This window comes from Macaca thibetana, chromosome 7 (assembly GCF_024542745.1).
Source record: "Macaca thibetana thibetana isolate TM-01 chromosome 7, ASM2454274v1, whole genome shotgun sequence".
Taxonomy (NCBI): domain Eukaryota; kingdom Metazoa; phylum Chordata; class Mammalia; order Primates; family Cercopithecidae; genus Macaca; species Macaca thibetana.
Window position 1 is genome coordinate 50,445,503 of NC_065584.1, and position 22,483 is coordinate 50,467,985.

General features: G+C 36.1%; 2 protein-coding genes across 4 annotated transcripts in view; both read right to left on the minus strand.

Annotated features, from left to right (window-relative positions):
- The window catches only part of NAA30 (N-alpha-acetyltransferase 30, NatC catalytic subunit), an 834,104-nt gene that overhangs the window by 115,069 nt on the left and 696,552 nt on the right, over window positions 1–22,483 (minus strand). The window lies entirely within an intron of this gene.
- AP5M1 (adaptor related protein complex 5 subunit mu 1) lies at window positions 216–22,475 on the minus strand. Of its 3 annotated transcripts, none has more exons than XM_050799726.1 (8): window positions 22,310–22,475; window positions 16,147–16,792; window positions 10,390–10,617; window positions 8,583–8,722; window positions 7,806–7,891; window positions 7,592–7,710; window positions 4,003–4,099; window positions 216–1,483 (listed from the first exon to the last, which is right to left on the minus strand). In XM_050799726.1, the coding sequence occupies exons 1-8, from the start codon at window positions 22,387–22,389 to the stop codon at window positions 1,401–1,403; spliced, it is 1,479 nt and encodes a 492-aa protein (XP_050655683.1). In that variant the 5' UTR covers window positions 22,390–22,475; the 3' UTR covers window positions 216–1,400. The 3 variants fall into 3 exon arrangements, 2 of the variants coding, with proteins under 2 accessions (XP_050655683.1, XP_050655684.1); XM_050799727.1 differs by having other exon boundaries at window positions 22,010–22,389; XR_007727678.1 differs by lacking the exon at window positions 216–1,483 and adding an exon at window positions 4,891–4,976 and having other exon boundaries at window positions 4,008–4,099.

Sequence of the window (22,483 nt, forward strand, 5' to 3'; positions counted from 1 at the left end):
TGTTACTTGGGATAATTTTGAACACAGAACCTTATGCCATGATAATGCTTTGCAGAAAATGAGTTTATGAGTAGGACTGACCTTAATTTAAAAATCATATTTCAAATCCTAAATTTATATGCACAATCCCTTTAAACTATCATGCTCTTTTTTGAGGAGTTAGCAAATTTTCTAAGCTTTTCCTTAGAAGACTCATTAAAAAACAGAACCCAAGATATTATCAAATTGAGTATTAATCTTTAATGCATATTTTTTTCTAATCCGTAAAAAGACATGAATGAAGTTTTGAGGTTCGTGAGATTTCATCTTTTCTTGAATGGTCACTTAAAGTCCAACTTGACAATGAACTGCTCTGAAAACATAATATGACATATAATTGCAGAAGTAGGTAGAGAATAAAGATGATTAGATGGTTTCTGAAGAAATCAAGAGAATGGTAAGAAAGTGAGAGTGACAGCTTTAAGGAGATATATACTACATGTGACTAAAATAAGCTTAAATGATACTCTCTACCCACAGAGTGCCTTTTGAATTTTTTTCCAGAATTCATTCATTAATTTTAACTTAATAAGACACAGAAAGAGCAGTATTAGATCTAAATTACCTTTAAAAATTTAGCTGCAGACATTAAACAATTACAAAACACTATGATCCTCTTCTGAAGCTATTCCACACATCTTAATATGGCTACTGACATCCTAAGCAAAATGTAATTGTGGCAGATTAACAAGCTTACTTAAAAACTAACTCTCGAACAGAGATTACACACCTTAAGTAGAAAAGTAGAATTATGCAGATTCTTTATTAGTCAATAGGATAGTTCTGATTAAGAAGAACAGGTTACTACTTAAACACTTTTCCTTTGTCTCTGTTGGCTGTTTTTTGAAGAGATGTAGTTGTTTCTAACATGGCCTCTGGTATTGTGCAACAACACCTTATACTAGGAACTTAGTACTTAGATGTGGAAGAGAAAATAGTTTTTATATTGCACATCATCTACAACCCTGAATCTCTGAACTGAAAAGGAGCCTGACCCTTTATCCAAGGCTCAGTACAGAAAAGGGCTATAATTGATTAGCAATGTCTGCCACAGAAACACTAAGAAACAAGTGTGGCAGGGTGACCCAGGACTAGTCTAAAATGAGCCCAAGTGAATCATTACTTTTCTATGTTCTGAATTATACTGGCATAAAATCAAAGGTTAACAAAATTGGAGACATTAGCTTTTAAAACATCCTTTCAAGTTCTATCAGACTACAAACACCAAATAAGACTACTTTTACAATTAAATAATTCAGTGATTTTTCACTCACAGGTTCTATGCATCCACATTAAAAATATAAGATTATGATTTCCATCAAACTGTTATCATTATATAATCCCATTTAAACATGAGACTATTACAGTAATAATGATCCATATGTTACTGGAGCGGGGGCTTTAGAATTCCAGATGTAATAATCAGAAGAAATTAGTTTCCGGTCTAAAGAAAAGAAAAAGAAATTAATGATAAGACTATTTTATCTTAGCAAAAATTCAACGAGAGCAAAGTCATGATTTTTTGAAATTGTGCAATGCAGTTATTTCAAGGCAATACTTTGAAATATTCATTTTAATTTGATATTATCAAGACTTTATTATAACTTTTACCATTTTACAAATACGGACTCATTAAATATTTGAACAACCCATCTTTGACCTTACATGAAATATTTCTCATTTGTGCCAAATCTGCCAATTTTATCTTCACATTTTCTCTAAAATCTTTTTCGTATGGACCATTACTCTGACTGTAAAAACAGTAAACATTTTTCATTGGTTTCTCTTCTATAACCTTATCACGATGGCCCTGATTCTGGGTCTTGCTATTCTTTACCCAAAATGTCAGAGATATAAATTAACACCCAACTTCCTAGCAACATTCTAAACGGTTCGCTTCACTGATTTCTTATTCTAGTTCTGATCAATTTAAGCCTTTTTAAAAATAGCTTTGAAACCCTACAAAAATGGCAACCTATTTGAACTAAAGTTTTCTGATATGTAAAGTTGAGATAATAATGTTCATTTGGAATTACATATGTAAATTCTTTATATATATATAATTAAATATCCAATTAAATATAATTAAATACGCAATTCAGCCTTCACTTTCTTCTTCATGCCCTTCTTCATAAATGAAAAGAATATAGACTCTATTGTCTTTTTTGTTCTCTTCAAAGTACTCAAACCCAGTAACAACGAGTGGCAAGACAGCATACTGTTAAGTGGACAGGTTCTAGAGCAAGAATGCTTAAGTATCTGACTCCCAGTTCTGCCATTTACTAACTATGGGACCCTAATATCTCAGTTCCATCAGTGTCCTCATCTGTAAAATGGAGATAACAACACTTACATAGGGTGCTGTGAGGATTAATGAGATAATATACATAAAACACTTAGAACTTTGCCTGGCATATAGTAAGCAATAAATATTAGCCATTATTATTTAAATTATCATTAGCCATTATTATTTAAACTTACTAAATTAATTAAATTAGCCATTACTATTTAAAGTATTATTATTACTATTTTTAAACTAAGTTGTATATTTTGAAAATAGATTTTATTGTCAAGATGATGGCAAAATAAAGTTTTACATAATTGCACAAACTGGCAGTCAGATTCCGAAACTAACAGAGGAAGAAAAGATGGGTCATAATATTAATTTAAAATGAGTTCTTTCATTCAACATATTTTGTATTAAGAAGTAGGTATATTCCCATCCTGTATTATGCTCTCTGGAAATTACTGTGGTATGTTTAGTTAACATAAATAAATTAAAATATTTTCCCATAGACAATCTAAAATACTGGTCTGTTTGCTTTCAGTCTCCCATATATACAACAAAAAAATGATGTAAGAGAAAACACAGGGCAAGCCTAGGGAAGTAAAGAATACTGGTTTACTCTGGTTACATTACATAGAAGTTATATTGTCATGCACAGTAGCTGCTTAAAATTCTGTAGTTCTAAGTTCTCTAATTCTCTTGAAATGTCCATGGAGAGTCCTTTCCTCTTCTTCCTGTTTTAGGAACCCTAATCCTTAGTTTAAGAAATATTAATCTAACTATAATAATAAAAATGTGTGTAAATTGGGATCATTCTTGTCCACACATATAACAGCTTTATTCTCTTTGAGGCAAAAAGGTTTTGCTTAAGTTTAGGTAACTCTACCTCATTTTAGCTACTATTCTATGTTACATATTTCCATTTGATCTGAATTAAATAATTTTGATTCATTTATAAATTGTTTGTTTGTCTCATTATATTTTCATATGTTTTGTGTGTGTGTGTACACACATATAGATCTATACTTTACCAACCATTAAACATATTAAAATCCGGAAACGTCTTTTTTATTGTCTTCCTATTGATTAAGAATAGAGAAGGTGCTAAATAATGCTTATTGATTGCAATATTTGCTAAAGATATTTAAAAGTTTTAAATAAGAACCATCTCTAGTATCTACTAAATCCATACTATATGCTAAGTATCATACTGAGTCAATATAATCTTATTTAAACCTCATAACAAGCCTGAGGTAAATCACACTATTATTTCCATTTTATAGACAAGAAAATTAAAACTTCAAGAAGTTCACTAATTTGCCCAAAGTTATACACCTAATGAAATGGCTGAGCCAGGCTTAGGTCCTGTCTGTTCAACACCACAGTCTCTGTGAATCATCTCTGAATAAAATAACCAGAGAAAAACAAATCTAATTTTATACTGAAGTTCACCTCTATCCCAATCTTTGCTCATCCAGACCACTTTATAAACAAGGAGAAGGCAGAGGACAGTGCAAAGTACACAAACAGTTATGTGGGGTAGGATAAGTCCAGAATTTTATAAATTGGGATTATTCTCTAATTTCTAAATTCTGTTACATTCAAATTTTACCTTAGGTAATAACTGCAAACACCATTTTAGTTCCCTTAAGTTAGTTTGAATCTGTATAACTTACATGCACTTATTTTTGGTTTTCCTGATGCAAAAACTTGAACTGAATGCTGATCTGCGTAACACCCAGTGAGTGTGTAATCTAAGATCCTAAAATGAAGCTAGAAAGAAGAGAGAAATATACCAAATTAAGGTGATCATTTGGTAAAAAGGATGGTGACATTTTTTCCCTTGACCCAGTTTTAGCGAATTTATTTTATACAGTTGACAAAATAAAATAAAAAATTTAATACACAAGTATTAAACTTGAATTGTGTGTGTGTGCATGTGTGTGTGCACACATATGTATACAAAAACACACACATAATTTTTTTTCCCTTTGCCTTAGGGCCATTTCTTTGTAAGGCTGTCCTTATGAAGTACTTAACACACAATATGCACTTCACTAACAGCTCTAATCCATACTGCAAGGTATGCTGAGTGAATTGAGGTTCAAAGATGGAAGCAACTGGCATCCCAGCACATAAGCAGCAGAGCTGGCATTTGAACTCAGACCACACCGACTCCAAAAGCTGGTGCTGTCTCCCACTGTGCTGCTGTCTTGTATGCCGTATATTCTCTTCTATCCCTAGGGCTACGTGGTTATGATATATTCTAGATCATAAGTCTTTTACAGGCAGGAAAGTGTAAACCTTCTAGCAAAATATAATGTAATTATGAAAACAGAAACATCAGTTTATCTTGTGTTTGGGGTGAATGAGCTGTACTACTTAATTTTCCAGAAGGGTGAAATTTAACTTTTATAGAACTAAGCTTAGGAATTACCTTTTCCCTTACCTAGAAAACCTTTCTAAAACATCCTCCATAATTCCTGGATTTCATTGACAATGTGGGGCTATCACTACACATGCCAACTATTACACTGTGCTGTAAGAGAGTGAATCATTAGTACCTTCTCTGAAGACATAGCACACTCTGTTGTCCAGGTTGCAGTGTAGTGGCCAGGGTGCCCCTAAGTTACAATAACATTCACATGACCTGTGAAAAAAATCTACATTTCATGGAGCGCCTGTTCTCCTTTGCTGTGATTCTCCTCATCTCTGCTGCTAAATGCTCCCGATTTTTGCAGTACCCTGATATCTTTTTATATATTTTTTCTCCTATCTCTATTCCCACAAAATTTCTCCCATTTCCTAACTTTATTAATTACCAAACTAACTGATCACATGCATAAGATGGGATTTAGAATGTAATTTTCAGATCTTCTCAGCAATTTATTTTTCCTGTTGCAACTCAAATTATCTCTGATAATAAAGGGCTTTTGCTTGTTTTTTTGGTATAATTCTCAATGCTGGTATAATTCTCAACGCTGGTATAATTCTCAATAAAACATTAAGTATAGTTATAAGTATAAGTTATGACCAGACTGATATCCATACAACTGAAATACTGTAAAACACACTTAGATCATTCAGTCAACAAAAATATGTGCTACATGCTTTCAATGTGAGTGTAACTGGTTGGTGATGGGAATGAATAGAAAAATCATAATTCCAACCCATGAAGGACATACAATGTGTGGTAACATTCCACATTTTTTTCTGAAAGGTATCTGAAGCAGGAATTTTTATAATAATCCTTGAAACAAAGCTTCTGGACACAAGTGAAGCCAAGATAGAAGAAATGAATTATCACCAGTATACTTCTGACTTCACTACCACTTCCCCTAATTGCCTGTATTTCTCTTGATTTCTTTAATACATTTTATTTAGGTTTTCTCGCTACCTTTCTGATCACTCCTTCAATTGCCTCACTTGTTCTTTTGAATCTTCCTGTATTATTTTATCTTTTTTCAGTTATTTATTTTCACTGCCTCAACTATTTCTTCTCTGTGGATAATTCCTAAATCCTTATATACAGCTGAGCCTTCTCTTATGAATCAAGCTTTAGATTTTTAGCTACCCACTGAACATTTACAATGGGCTATATTGCTATTACCAGCCAAAAATATGATATGAAACCCATTTCTTCCCAATTTTCTTCATATCAATAATTTAGGTATATTCATTCATTCAGCAAATATTTATGTGCTAGGTCCTGGACTAGATATTTGGAATAAAACAATGAACGAATGAGATTCACATGTCTCTACCCTCTTCAAAAGCGTCAAATTTGGTTTAAGTTCCTTTTTTTTTTTTTTTAACAATATCATCTTTGAACAACAACATTTCTTGTCTCTGTATTTACTTAGTAGTCAAGGCTTTACTTTTATCACAGATTTTACAGCAGTCCCTTCATTTTTCTCCCTTTTCCCTTCTTTTCTCTTTCTGTTGACACTACACTAACTCAGCATTATTAACTTATTATAATATTACCCTTTCATATGGAATATTAATATGCTATAGATTGGCTTGTCTCTAGTTTTTTTACTCACCTTGCTTACGTCCATTCCAGATTAACATTCATAAAGTATCACTTGTGAAAGACTACTCCCCTACTTAAAAAAGTACACCATCAACCAAAGGAATAAAAGTCAGATTCAAATTCTGTATAATCTTAATCTAAATTATGTATCCAGTCTCTTATAGTACTACTACTTTTAGCACTGGTTTCTAAGCATGCCTTGTTTATCCTTCTTTACTCTTTTAAGTAACTTCTTTACCTAAACAATTGTTAGTCAGTCTTCAAGTCTTCATATTCATGCATATCTAGGCCTCAGAGTTTGGCTTAAACTTCACCTCCACTGTAAAGCTTTCCACAATAACTTCAGCTGTAGCACCTTTTTCTTGAAATATCAAAGCTGTTAGCACTGATAAATTGTTGATGTACAACACTGAAAAATTCTTGGAGGGTAAGGACTACATCTTCTATTTTTTGTGCACAAATCTCAAATTTTTTGTTTCTTTTTGAGACAGAGTCTTACTCTATCACCCAGGTTGGAATGCAGTGGCATTATCATGGCTCACTGCAGCCTTGAACTCCCCAGGCTTAGGTGATTCTCCTATCTGAACCTCCCAAAAAGCTGTGACTAAAGGTGTGCACCACCATGCCCAGCTGATTTTTCTATTTTTTGTAGAGGTGGGGTCTCACCATGCTGGCCAGGCTGGTCTTGAACTCCTGGAGTCAAGCGATTCACCCACCTTGGCCTCCCAAAGTGCTGGGATTACAGGTGGGAGCCACCAGGCCTGGCCCAAATCTCAAATTTGATAACCAAGAGCTGAGTGGAATTAGACTGAGTTGGGGTATTTAGGTTAGCTGGTTCCCTTTAAAAAAACACAAAAAACCCTTGTTTAAAAGAGATCTGGTTGCATTCTGTTGTCCAGGTTGCAGTGCAGTGGCAAAATTTAGCTCACTGTAACCTTGAACTCCTGGGCTTGAGCGATCCTCCCACTTCAGTCTCCCCAATAGCTGGGACTACAGACACCCCGCCACTATGCCTGGCTTTTTAAAATGTTCAAGTATTAAGTGAAATGGAAGGGACTAATACTAAACAACAATAAAAAATCAAACAAAAATCCAAAAGAGAACTTACACCAGACAAAAAGAATAGAATTCTAAAACAATTGGTGGAAAACATTAAAAATCAACTAGAAATATGCAATTTATAAACAAAGGAAGGGCTCTACTGTAGTAAGCCATATAAATACGTTTACCTTTAAATATGCTGTTTCTCCAATACAAATTGGGTCAAATGGCTGCTTCTCATGGCTCTTGGCTCCAAAAGTTACAGTTCCAGAAAGACTAATTTCCATTGATTTTGGGAACTTCTGGCCTAAAACACAAATATACCAATCAACTATTCTAAATCAAGTAGATTCTATAGTAAATGAAAAGAAAAAAAAAAACCAATGAATAAAACTTGCTCACCAATAATCCAGATCAGTAAGCTTTTCTCTCGAAATACTTCGAGCTGGCCAAAACTAGTTTTATATTCCAAATGTGTAATTGGACCTCTTTAAAAAGAAAGGGATAAAATAGAAAAAGATCACAGATATAACAGTTTTAAGAGATCTAAGTCAAACTTGGCCACTGTTACTTAATACAAGGACAGCATAAAAGCAGATGTGTATTCAAGTTTCCAGAATAGAAAAAATAATGAATATTAAATCTTGAAAAACAATAAAACACACATAAACATTTTTGGTGATGATGTGTATTTCATTATTAGTTCTTAAGACAACTATGAAATCATATAAAATGTATTAATACAGTCACATAGGTTGCTATAACATTAAGACTATGGTTTTACTACATATGTAGATATACTTTGACAAAAATCTGTGCTGCAGAATAAATTTAAAAGTAGAACTGATAATAAAGTAATATTATAATTGGCTAATTCACCGGGTTGTTGATAGTTTGGTTTGACTTGTATATGGAAAAATTGCTAGAAAAATAATTCCTGAGGAAGCTACATTGGTTTAAGTGTATAATTTACTAGTAAGTTTTACTAGAAAGATAAAGGCATATTTAAAGGTAAACAGATTATTTTTATGACTATATCATGAAAATCAGCATTCATTTGAATAGAATAAAATTATTCAGACCTTAAAAATAAGGTAAAAGAGAAAGACAATTTATTGTGGAGCAGTGGGAATGTATTAAGGAAGACAGAAATTATGGCAATACAGATTTTATTCCTACCTATTGTAAAAAGGTATATGAGCTTCACAGAATTCAAAATTATTTTTCACACTTTCGTGAAGTTTTAAATTAATGGTTATTCTTAGTTGTACTTCTTCCTCCTTCAATTGATAAAATCCCAAAATTGGTGGGACAGGGACCTAAAAAGAAACATAAATGTCTATATAATTCTCAGGTTAATGGGTCTAAAACACCAAAAGTAACTGAGAAGAGTTACTTTTAATGACTTAGAGGTTATTCCAAGTTGTTTTAGTAACAGCAATGATGAATCTATATTCGCTTTAAGGATAGGGATTCTTCTCTCTTTCTGTTTTCAGAGATGAGAAAAGTGCTTTACAAAGGTGTACAATGCATTCTTGTTCCTATACTTGCTCATCCAGGCTCCCCGTCTCCATGTTCTCTGACCTGCAGCATAGGGTATACAGTAGGCGTGCAGCAGGCACTGCCAATCTGCCCACAGCTCCTGTTCTCCAATTGAATCCCATGAGTTCTCCAATCCCCTCGTTCAGCAGTAACTTACTTGGTTGGTCATCAATAACTGACTGAAGGGGAAACAACTTGTAGGCTGGGGTGAGCCAATCATTATTTCTGGTACATGTGAAGTAAGACACAGAAAGACTACTTACACAGTGCAAGCCCTAGAGCTGTAAGGTCATGTGTTAGCAGAGAAAGCCAGCTGAAAGAGGAGACTGAGAAGCAGACATGTGACAGACAAGGTGGACCTTGAGTACAGGCTGATATTAATTTTCTGGTTCCAGTCCCAGTAAGAACTGTGTCTGCTTCTTTTCTTATTCTTAAATGGCAATGAGACTGCCTATTGCATTCTCAAAATAAATTTGCTCTACTTAAGCTAGCTTGAGTAGGTTTTTCTAACCTGCTCATCCACAACTAGGACAAGAGATAAATGGTATAGTAGAAAAGAGGTTTGGGAGTCTGAAAAATTGGGGTTCAAATCCAGGCAGTGCCATTTATCAACTATAGACCTGGTGCAAGTCATTTCACTTCTCTGTGACTCTCCTGAGCTGTAAAATGGGGATAATGTCTAATTAAAGGTTGTTACCAGTACTATAGTACTAGAGAAAATACATGTAACATGCTTAGGACAATGTCTAACACACAAGCAGTTATTCAATAAGTAAATAGATATGAGTAATAATATATATTTGTAATTCAGGTTGCCTGCGATGAGGGGTATTTTATTATGTTCATGGTTAAAACCACGACTAAATCATACCAAAATCTATCCCATGATCGTGAACATTTTTAGGGAACATTAAAACAAAAAATTCAATTATTTTGAAAGCTATTTACAAGTAGTTACCGACACCAAAGATAAGAGGTATCTCATTCAAAGAAGTGAATCTTTTTTTTTTTTTCTTGAGATGGAGTCTCGCTCTGTCACCCAGGCTGGAGTACACTGGTGCAATCTTGGCTCACTGCAACCTCCGCCACCTGGGTTCAAGCGATTCTCCTGCCTTGGCCGCCCAAGTAGGTGGGACTACAGGCACACGACACCATGCCTGGCTAACTTTTTGTATTTTTAGTAGAGACAAGGTTTCACCATGTTGGCAGGCTGGCCTTGAACTCCTGACCTCCAGTGATCCACCCGCCTCAGCCTCCCAAAGCGCTGGGATTACAGGTATGAGCCACGGTGCCCGGCCTAAATCTTCATCTTCATTCATCAATTATTGTCTGATAAATAGAACTTTTTCTAAGTTCTCATACCAAGAGTGTGAATTATTTACTTATCAATAGTATTTATGAATATAAAGATCAGCAAACTCTCAACTATTCTAGGGTTGTTTACCTGGGAAGTGTAGTAGCATAAGTTGAATGACTCTAAAGGTGGAGTCAATGGAAATTTGTAAGGCCCACTAAATGCAGAGTCATCCATTGCATCAATACTACTAGAAGTCAGAATTGCAGAGTCAAGAGAAGTTACACAAGGATGAACTAGAATATCTTGAAGTGGAGATCCATTGGTGGGGAGATTCAAGCTGATGGTAACATTTGGCATGATTCCTTCCAAATCACACTGAAATGCAAACAGAAAGATTATCACCAAAATCTCAGAAGCAAATGTCTGTTTCAGGCTTCTCAAAATTTACCAAAGTCATTTTCCCCAATTAACTTACTTTTCTCTAGGTATTGTTCTCTTTGCTTTCTGTGTTCCTTTTTTTTTTTTTTTTTTTTTTTGAGACGGAGTCTTGCTCTGTCGCCCAGGCTGGGGTGCAGTGGCCGGATCTCAGCTCACTGCAAGCTCCACCTCCCGGGTTTACGCCATTCTCCTGCCTCAGCCTCCTGAGTAGCTGGGACTATAGGCGCCCGCCACCTCGCCCGGCTAGTTTTTTGTATTTTTTAGTAGAGATGGGGTTTCACCGTGTTAGCCAGGATGGTCTCGATCTCCTGACCTCGTGATCCACCCGTCTCGGCCTCCCAAAGTGCTGGGATTACAGGCTTGAGCCACCGCGCCCGGCCCTTTCTGTGTTCTTATTAATGGTTTTATCATGTTCTTACACACCCAAGCCAGAGACCAGGAGGGCCCTCATAGACTCCATTGCTTATCTCTAAAGCTCTTACAAAGATAATTTAAATCTGCTGAATTTTCTCCATTCCTGTTGAACCACATTAATACGGGCCCTTACAATTTCTGCCACAGCCCACTAAATATTTCTGGACTTGCTTTCCTATAATCAGTCCTCTAATCCTCCATCCTCCTAGCTCTCCATGCCAGAGCTATCTTAATGAAACATAATTTTTATTATACTTTTTCCATGCTCGAATGCTTTCAGTGATTCTACTTCAATTCTGAATTACTTGTAAAGCCTTTCATTGTTTGGTTCTCATCTACCTCCTTTTTATTTTCCTTCAACTTTTAAGTTTTGGGGTACATGTGCAGGATGTGCAGGTTTGTTACCTAGGTAAACGCGTGCCATGGTATTTTGTTGCACAGATCATCCCATCACCTAGGTATTAAGCCCAGCATCCATTTGCTGTTCTTCCTGATGCTCTCCCTCCCCTAACCTCCCCAACTGACAGGCCCCAGTGTGGTCGTTCCCCCCGTGACCGTGTGGTCTCGTCATTCAGCTCCCACTTATAAGTGACAACATGCGGTGTTTGGTTTTCTGTTCCTGCATTAGTTTGCTGAGAATAATGATTTCTAGCTCCATCCATGTCCGTGCAAAGGACATGATCTCGTTCCTTTTTATGGCTGCACAGTATTTCATGGTGTATATGTACCACATTTTCTTTATTCAGTCTATCATTGATAGGCACTTATGTTGATTCCGTGTCTTTACTATTGTGAATAGTGCTGCAATGAACATACGTGTGTATGTATCTTCATAGCAGAATGATTTTTCTTTGGGTATATACCCAATAATGGAATAGCTGGGTCAAATGGTATTTCTGCCTCAATGTCTTTGAGAAATTGCCACAGTCTTCCACAATGGTTAAACTAATTTACACTCTTACCAACACCGTAAAAGTGTTCCTTTTTCTCTGCAATCTTGTGAGCACCTGTTGTTTTTTAACTTTTTAATAATAGCCATTCTGACTGGTGTTGGATGGTATCTCATTGTGGTTTTGATTTGCATTTCTCAAATGATCAGTGATGTTGAGCTTTTTTTCATGTTTGTTGGATGCATGTAGGTCTTCCTTTGGCAAGTGTCTGTACATGCCTTTTGCCCACTTTTTAATGGGGTTGTTTTTTAATCTACCTCCTTAATAATTTTCTACCCTGCAACTTACATGTAGTCATATTGGATTCTTGCATTTTCCTAAATAAACCATACTGTCTTATACCTCCAAATGCACCTTTGCATGTGCTATTGCATGTGCTATTCCTTCCAGCTGCAATGTTTTCTCCCTGTAAATGCTTTCATTCTTCATGTCTTAGCTCATTTGATGCTCTCTGTGAAGTCTTACACTCTCTATCACCTCTACAGCCTACCTTTGCTATGCAGAGAAGCCCAGGATCTTCTTCCCTATGTAGTCTGGGTTAGTTTGCCAATGAGAGGTACTCATGAGAGATTCACAAGGGAAAAGAGAAAAGGAAGTAACTTTTCTTGAAAGTTCCTTGAAGCCAGATAGGTCAGCTTCTCAAACCTGTCCTTGAACTCCTACTTCAAGGCCAAAGTGGCCAGATGCTATACTTCTGCGGACCTTTCCTTGAATTTCCTCTGTGAGGTCATTAACAGACAGACATGGCAGTTTCTCAGACTTCTTTGTGAACTTTTGATTTGACTATCTCCTCAGTGACTGTTTCTGAAAGGCTATAGCTAGAGGATCAAAGACTTATTTCCTCAGTGCTTCTTGAATAAGCCCTAATTTCTATGTTAAACATCTTTACTCCTATAAATCTTATAGTGGCTTCTTCTGGCCCAACCAGACTGACATACTTTACTTGTGTTTGTATAGGTAGCCAGGGTCTTTGTACCTCTCTCTTGAAATTCACCTCTATTAAAGCCTGGATCAAACTGACCAACTGAGCCCCATAAGAATTATTAGTATCTTCTGTTTCACCAGAACTACACAATATTTTAAGAGTTAGTGAACTCTGAAAGCATAACACTTAGTTCCTAATGCACTATCATATACATAGATTGCACCATGCATTAACTGTCCACTATCTACAGGTATCTGGTCCATTTCTCTTTTCAAGTTTTAAATTCTTTGAAACAAGAATCGTTACATTTTTCTTAGTATCTCTAGTGCCTGACACATTTCTATGCATAGAAAACAGTAATAAAAAATGTTTGCTGACTGGCTATCTTTTTCTAATTATAAACCTACTTTTGTTTTCAATTTCTAATATGAAATGTTTCACTTTTAATGTTTTATCTACTATTTGACATGTGTGGGAATTCATTATGTATCTGCTATACAATGTAAGTACTTAGCAGGCAGGCATTATGAAGAGTACTACATATAATCAGTGCCTTTATAAGGTCTGTCAGTGACAATTACAACAATGTCAGTCACATTAAAAATAAATATGCCATATAATCTTACTTTAAAACTTAAAAAAAAAAACTTAGGGTTTTAACTTTTAAACCATCTGCTATTTTCTATATGTGAACTAATAAGAACAAATGAAAAGTAGTTTTGTTTTTGATAGATATTTATGGAGACAAAATAAGCAAACATCAATAGTAAATACCATTATAATTTAATAATATTCAGTTTATACTTAGTAAATTAATCTCTTAACATTCGTAAAGGGTCAGAGAAACATCAGCCATCATGGAACCTGCCAATGAATCTATCTGGGCACTTAAAATGCCAGATCATCAGTTATTTACTATAGGATGAGAACATCCATTCTAGAAGGAATTGGTGTACTACCCTTTAAACCAATCTGGCATATGTAAACCCAACTTTAGCAGTAAAAGTTATTAAAGAAAAAAAAAGGCACCTAAGAGTTTATCTCATTTTAAAAATGAGAAAAGATTCACAAAATTGTGTAACTTTCTAAAGACATACAGAAAATTAGTGGAAGAATGAGGTCTAGAACTTTGGACCACTGGCCTTTGGCTCTGGTTTTCTACCAGAGTAGGATAAAATGAAGATGATTATTTCCATTTACAATGGGCTTCACAATAAAATTCCTTTAAACAGTAAGTTTTGGAAGTACTTAAAGAATGTCTGGCTAACAGTTATGTTATGTACATACAACCTTAAAGAAACATTTAGCATGCAGGTTAAGGTATACCCCTTTTTTTTCCCTTAAGAACATTTTTTAAATAAGAAAATTGCCCATCATGATAATCTGTATCAGGACTAAGAGTAGGAACCAATCTGAAATTCTCCTACAAGTAAACTGCAGTCAGCCTATCAATGAACAGACACATTAAATGCCATGGTATTAATTAGCATTATATCAAAAATAACATATTCCCTATTTATTGCTACAGAATGAAAAAAAAACAGAACTGGCGAATTTTTCTATTTTATTTTTTTTAAGACAGAGTCTAGCTCTGTCACCCAGGCTGGAGTGCAGTGGCACAATCTTGGCTCACTGCAGCCTCTGCCTCCCAGGTTCAAGTGATTCTCATGCCTCAGCCTCCTGAGTAGCTGGGATTACAGGCGTGCTCCATCACGCCTGACTAATTTTTGTATTTTTAATAGAGAAAGGGTTTCGCCATGTTGGTCAGGCTGGTCTCAAACTCCTGACCTCAAATGATTTGCCTGCCTTGGCCTCCCAAAGTGCTGGGTTACAGGAATGAGCCACTGCGCCGGGCCCTATTTTTCTATTTTCATTTCATTGAACTTATGAGAAAAAAGATTCAACTACTTTAAAACTTAAGAATGACATAATCCATGAACACCTCAATTTTGGAGCCATTTACAACAGTTATTTCTAAGAAAGTGAGTAACTGGAGTGTATTTTTGACCACGATAGATATGAGTTTAAAATAGGCACAAAAACTTTTACGTAACTTTAACGTTAAACGGGATAAAAAAAAAAAGACCCAATATTTCTGTCAGGACTGTTCTAATTCTCTGCTCTTGAACTCTAGTTTTATCTATCAGATTTATATACAGCCACACATTAAATTTGACATATAAAAAATATACATAACTGCAGGGAATAAAGAAAGAAAAATAAAGAAATGAGAATACTATTAATATAAACTTGTAGAAAGTTTACCTGGAGGATTTTATTTTCAATCATTATTCAACATGGCATGACTCACCACTAACTGTATTGTTATTTCCATTGTCTTTTCCTTCCTATTTTCTATTTCTACAGAGAACCCAATATTAATCTAATGACTTATTTAAATAAGAGTCCTTCAATATAATTTTAGATATGTCAGAGATGTCAATTTCACCCCCTAAAGAAAATAGAAAATAGGAGTGGTGACTTTAAAGTATGTTCTGAAGTTATTTGACGTTACTCTTTTCATAGGTGGAGCTTAATTCCATGCCCCTTGAATATGGACCACTTAATGACTTGCTTCTACTGAACAGAAAGTAGTGGAAGTGTAACCTCCCAGGCTAGGTAATAAAAATAATCGCTTCTGCCTGGCTGTCTCTCTCTCTCTCTCCTCTCTCTCTCTCAGATCATCTGGTCTGAAGGAAGCCAGTCACCAAGTGTGAGGGCACTTAAGCAGCCAGTTGAGAAGTCCATGTGGAAAGGAACTAAGGCTTTCCTCCAATAACTAGCACCAACTTGTTAGCCATGTGAGTGAGTCATCTTGCAAGTAGATCTTCTAGCCTCAGTCAGACCTTCAGATGCCTATAGTCTCAACTGAAACCCTGACTGCAACTTCATGAGTGACTCTACACTGAAAGTTCCCAGTGTAGTTTCCCCACAGAAACTATGAAAATAATAAATGTCTATTTTGGGGACAATGAGACAATTCTTTACACAGCCACAGATAACTAATATAATTGGTAAGGAATTAAAAAGACAACATAAAATTTTACATGACTCTCCCATTTAACAACTGCTGCTTAAGATGAAAATAAAAAATGTTATTTAAACCACAACTAGCAAATTTAACTTTCTCCATATGTTAAATAAAATGATAAAGCAAATACCAGAGAAAAATCTCACCTTGCAAGTCACTGTTCCAACAACTTGCCATGTATCCGCTATACCCTGTTTATCATATTGCATGGATTTTACCTTTTCAGTGATAGAAATAGAAACTTGTGGTTTTCCTTTGTACGTTCCAGTTTTCCAAGCTGGCTGTTTTTGTGGCTGAGTCACAGATGCAAAATTGGTATTATCTAATGAATTCTTTAAGTTGGCATCTAATAAAGTGCCAAATGGACAAGCCTGCAGAAGCAAGTCAGGCAACTGGCTCAATTTTGTATTTAGCTCAGAGTCATTTTTTTGACCTGAATAAAGAAAATCCTGTATCCCAAAAAGAAATTCAAAGCCTTGTGAAACTCCACTAACACTAATTAATGGCGGACGAGGGGACAGAGTTTGTTCAACTAGTGGAACACAAGCATATATAATGTCATTCTTCAGAAAAGCAACAACGGGCCAGAGTTCTTCACCTCCTATCAAGAGTCCATAAATGGATGTTTTATTGATGCGTGAACAGCTATCACGACTCTCAACAAAGTCTTTATCATCATCCAATAATCTAAGTTCAAAGAGCAGTGCTTTAAGAAAGGGACCATCTTCGGGAATAGGCACATAACTTGCTCCATTGAAGACTCTGGCTCGTTTTTCAACCGTTGGATACCGCCTGCATTATGGAAACAGAAACATTATAAGTGATTCTTCCAAGTAAAACCAAGATGAAAGAATTTTTTAAAAACTCCCAAATATAAGGCAAACAGTAATAATAATAAAATACATGAGAAACAAATACATACACACAACCACAAATGCCAACAACCAAAAAATTATAATGCCCATTAAGTTACTATTAGAGTAACTTTCATATTTGGTATATAATCTGTTATTGAAAATGCTTAATTCAATTTATTTATTTAGTTTAGGTAGAGTACATGATTCTAATTCAAAATCCTTGTCTCTCAGCCACTCAGATATCATCTTGGTCAGCAAGGAGTATATACTTGAACGATTTTAGGCATCTATAAGAACTTTTTTTTTCTTCTGATTCTGTCTTAGCAGCTACAGTAGGACTAACAAAGTGGTTCAATTTAACCCTCCACAATTTTGGATTCATTAGTTGAGATGGTATAATTTTAAAAGGAATGTTCTATTCTACTCAACCTATAGTGAATGACAGGTACCCTGAGTCTTCTTGCCAATCCCTACAAACACAAGGAAGATCATTTTAGTAATAACGGTTTATCTCTATGGCCCTGGAAGATACTTTTAGGTAATAAAAAAGAATAAAATCAGAATGTTTTTGCATGTGCTGAGTTGAACAGTAAGCAGTTACTAATTTATCTTTTCTTTGGTTGGAAACAGAAGATGCTTTTGCTTATTTACAGAAATCTGTTAGATGACAGTTTCTCAGTTCCAAAATATGTACTTTTCCTCATTCCTTCTACCTCCACTCCAAAGTCCAGAACAACGTCATTTATCAGCTGTTAACTTTTAAGTAAATCACTTAACTTCCCTTAGCCTATCTTCTTGTTTGTAAATAAAGGGGTGGCAACAAATCAGCAGTTTTTACCAGAGTCAAAAACATACCTGGCTAAAACAGTTTTTGCTAAAAAAAATTGATGTTTATTAATATTTAAAAAAAATAAAAGGCCGGGCGCGTTGGCTCAAGCCTGTAATCCCAGCACTTTGGGAGGCTGAGATGGGCGGATCACGAGGTCAGGAAATCAAGACCATCCTGGCTAACACGGTGAAACCCCATCTCTACTAAAAAATACAAAAAAAACTAGCCGGGTGATGTGGCGGGCGCCTGTAGTCCCAGCTACTCGGGAGGCTGAGGCAGGAGAACTGTGTGAACCCGGGAGGCGGAGCTTGCAGTGAGCTGAGATCCGGCCACTGCACTCCAGCCTGGGCGACAGAGCCAGACTCCATCTCAAAAAAAAAAAAAAAAAAAAATATATATATATATATATATATATAAAATAGAATGTATTCAAAGTTATCTATATGTAGGCTGGGTGCAATGGCTCACCCAGCACTTCCGGAGGCTGAGGTGGGCAGATCACTTGAGGGCAGGAGTTTGCAGGAGTTTGAGACCAGCCTGGCTAACATGGTGAAACCCTGTCTTTACTAAAAATACACAAATTAGCTGGGTGTGGTGGTGCATGCCTGTGATCCCAGCTACTCGGGAGGCTGAGGCAGGAGAATCTTGAACCCGGGAGGTGGAGGTTGCAGTGAGCTGAGCTGAGATCTTGCCACTGCACTCCAGCCTGGGCAACAGAGTGAGACTCCATCTCAAAAACACACACACACACACACACAAAACAAACAAACAAAAAAAACCACCAGCCAACCAAAAAACCCAAAAGCAGTTACCCATGTGTAGGTAAATCTCACTTACATTCTGATGCATTTTCTTGAGTGAGAAAGGGGAAGAATCAGGTAGCACACCAGTAATGACATGGCATAGCAGGTTAATGCCATTTATTAATCTAAATCTCTGTATATGAATAGTAGAGATCTCTGTACTAAACTGTAGTCCAATCTCTTATTATCTAATTTTCTAGAGGATAAAGTTCTTAAGTATAAAAATTTCACAACTGACTGTGAAGATAAGTTAATCTGGGACCCTTATACAATGTCTCAGTATGTGTTCAATGAATATTTTGTTGGATGACTCAACCTATCATTTCTAATTTATTATATGCTTTTTCTAAAACAGGATTCAAAGCTTAAATGGGTCTACAACTATGGGGTATGATACCGGCCTAAGCCAGATGTAACTGGATGCTATTATTATCTGGAAAGGAAACCTTTAAACCAGAATCTTAACCAAGTTTTGTCATGGTAAATAAGTACTTAGATAGAGAAAATATCATTTGCCTTCTTAAATCTTAAATATTGGCCACTTATTGACACTTATGTCAGTGCATATCTGTGTAGCTCTAACACCTGCCCCAAGAGGTTAGAAAACTGAAAATACAATAAAATTTAACTAAGTCATTCAATGATACAGAATTAAATTATTTGAACCCAACTTGCTACCTCCATAAATGTATTGAAAAGCCCATCCAAACATATCTGACTTTTTATTCTGAAATAATATCCTGAGCACAGTTAAAAGTCATTCTGAAAACTAGGATTTAAGAAACTTATTTTTTTAAGTAAAAATAAAAGTTTACCTCTATGAGATATTAAGATAAAAAGTTTACTCTTTTTAAGTAAAAAGTTTACCTCTATGAGATATTAAGATAAGCTACAAAAGCAACAGATATGGTATTGGCACAAGAAAGACAAAGCACTAGAACTGAGACAAACCAACATTTATATGAGAAGACATAACTAACATTACCAATAGCCTCACAAATTAATGAAGACATGACATACTGCTTAAAAGGTGGTGTCAGAAAAACTGATCCACAGTACAGAGAAAAACAAAATGGGATTCCTACTTAACACCATATCCAAAGATGGACTACATATGGGTTATAGACCTAAATGTAACAGGTGAAATTATAAAGTTAAGAGAAGGTACTGTAGGAAGATATTTTTGGGAAATATGGGTAAGAAACAACTTCAACAAATTCCCAAAAGCGACTACTTCGATTGCATCAAAATTAGTGATTTCTGTTTAACCAAGGGAAACATAAAGTTAATTGACGATGGTAAAATTAAAGAAAATATCAGTACTTTCTAAAAATGACATAGAACTAACATCAAGAATACAAAACAAACTCCTACAAATTCAGAGGAAAAAACAAGCAACTTTGAAAGAAAAAAAAGACATGTACAGGCAATTCACAGTAAAGGAAACTTAAAGGACTAACAATCATTATTACACACAGAAATGCAAACGAAAATAAGATGTCCTTTACTGGAAAAAATTAAATGTTAGGAAAGAATGGAGATATGGGAACCCCTTCTTGCTGCTAGTGAGTACGTAGGTGGGTGAACGTGCAGATTATTTGGCAGTCTTTAGTCAAAATCGGCATAGACATGCCCAATGGACCAATTTGAAGATGCATACTTTGGCAGTGTTCTTTGGAGGCAAAATTTGGGAGAGGTCGTCACTAGGGAAAGGGGACAGGTAAAATGTGTAGGATGTGAACCATGGAGTAATACAGAGCAAGAAAAAACAATGGCCTAGATTTGCACTGTCCAACACAGTAGAACTACCCACATGTGGCTATTTAAACTTAAATAAAAATTAATTAACATTACCCAAAAGTAACAATTGAGTTCCTCAGTTATGCTAGCTGCAGTTCAAAAGCTCAATAGGTACTTGTGGCTAGTGGCTACAGTATTAGCCAGTACAAATTAAGAACATTTCTCCTTTCCATTATCATAAAGAATTCTATTGGGCATGCTGCCTTAGATGAACACAAAGTATCATGGATGTTTCTTTAAAATAGTACTGAGAAATCTGACAAATGTAACATTAGGAAGTGAAGTCTAAAGCACATTTAATTATGTAATTTGAAAAATGCATACAATGAAAAAGGGTAACATCGAAGATGTAAGAGCTACCTGTCAAGGGGAGGGGAACGGCAGTTAGAAATAGGTAACCAAAGGGAATATGTAACCAAAGTAAAATGAGAGATACTTTGGATGGACTGATGCGCCTGGTAAAGTATGTACTAAAGAATATATACAATCTCCTGTATTTGAGATCCAACAACAAATGTTGGGGTTAGTGTCAGCCAGAAATCCTGCGGGGATATGGTAAACTCCAACTCTGATGCCCTCCGGAACAAAAACTGTTTAGGTTGCAAAGAAGGAATTTTTCATATCCTCATTGCCAACCAATTTTCATTTAAAATTACAATCATTTTTTTTCTGCCTCGATCTCAATTCTACTATGGTGCTACTTCACTATAAACTTTCTTCAGGGAAGAACGAATTGGGACAAAAAAGAATTATCAACGGCCAGAGAACAGAAGGTGAACAGACCCAGTCGATTGCCACCAACATTTTACAATGAGTTATTGTATAATTCTCTTAACAGAGCTAGTTTGATTACACAGGGCAAATTCTAAAAGTGGGACCAGATCAACTTAACACAATATACGAAAAAGTGAATTAATTTTTTTTGTGTTTCTATTTTCTTCAACAATTAGGAACTGTAAACAGATGATTTCTACCAATGACACAAATTTACAAGATAAAAATAAAAGTCTGGGTAGGGCACGGTGGCTCACGCCTGTAATCCCAGCACTTTGGGAGGCCGAGACGGGTGGATCACGAGGTCAGGAAATCGAGACCATCCTGGCTAACACGGCGAAACCTATCTCTACTAAAAATACAAAAAATTAACTGGTCGTGGTGGCGGGCGCCTGTAGTCCCAGCTACTCGGGAGGCTGAGGCAAGAGAAAGGCGTGAACCCGGGAGGCGGAGCTTGCAGTGAGCCGAGATCGCACCACCGCACTCCAGTCTGGGGGACAGAGCAAGACTCCGTTTCCAAAAAATAGCGATAACAACAACAACAACAACAAAAAAGTCTGATGTAACTTAGCATGGATTTTTCAGTAGAATAAAATGTTCCTGAATGATTTTGTCAATGCATGTTGAAAATCTGAAACATGTTTAGTGCTCAGTAAATTTTCTACCTTTCCCTTAGTCATCTCCATTTTAATCCTAAGCAGACGGAGGTCATTTTAAAATCCAATACTAATAGAAAACATACACCGTAATACTTAATATGTACGAGTCATCAACTCAATTCTCACAACACTGTAAGGTAAGACTATTAAAATCTCTATTTAACAGACGAAACAGAGGTCTGTTAACTGGCTAGTCCAAGGTCACGCAGCTATTCGTGGCAAACCTGGGCCACGAAGCACCACAAAACTATGCTACTTCATCGATCAGGATTCAGATTTGCATTTACCTGGAGAATCTCACGGTGCCACAAAGTGGAGTTCCCGGTTCGTGACTTATAAGCCACACTGCCCGCTGCGCCATGGTAAGTCAGTGAAGCATTAACTCATCTCATAATTAAGGTCGCCACCGAGGAACAGTGCAGACCGGCTGTCTCAGAAGCCTCAAGGCTCATCTTGCGCCACAAACCGGTCGCGCTCAGCAGAGAGGTTATTTTTAGGTGAGGTAACTAACACTTCTGAGTCGCTCTAGCTCAACATACACCACAAAAAGTTCTAAGAACCCCAACCTATAACGTTGAGAAATTTACCTATCCCCTGCAACTCCGGTACTTTCTTCCTCTAAATTCCACTTCCGGAACGGTGGCCCGCAAGGATCAAAGTTCCTCATATACCGTAGCGTCGAGCCTCTTTTCGGATCGCCAGCCGCTCGTTTTCTTCACGGGCCCCTCCCGACAACCTCCGGGACGCGCGCAGTTCCACTT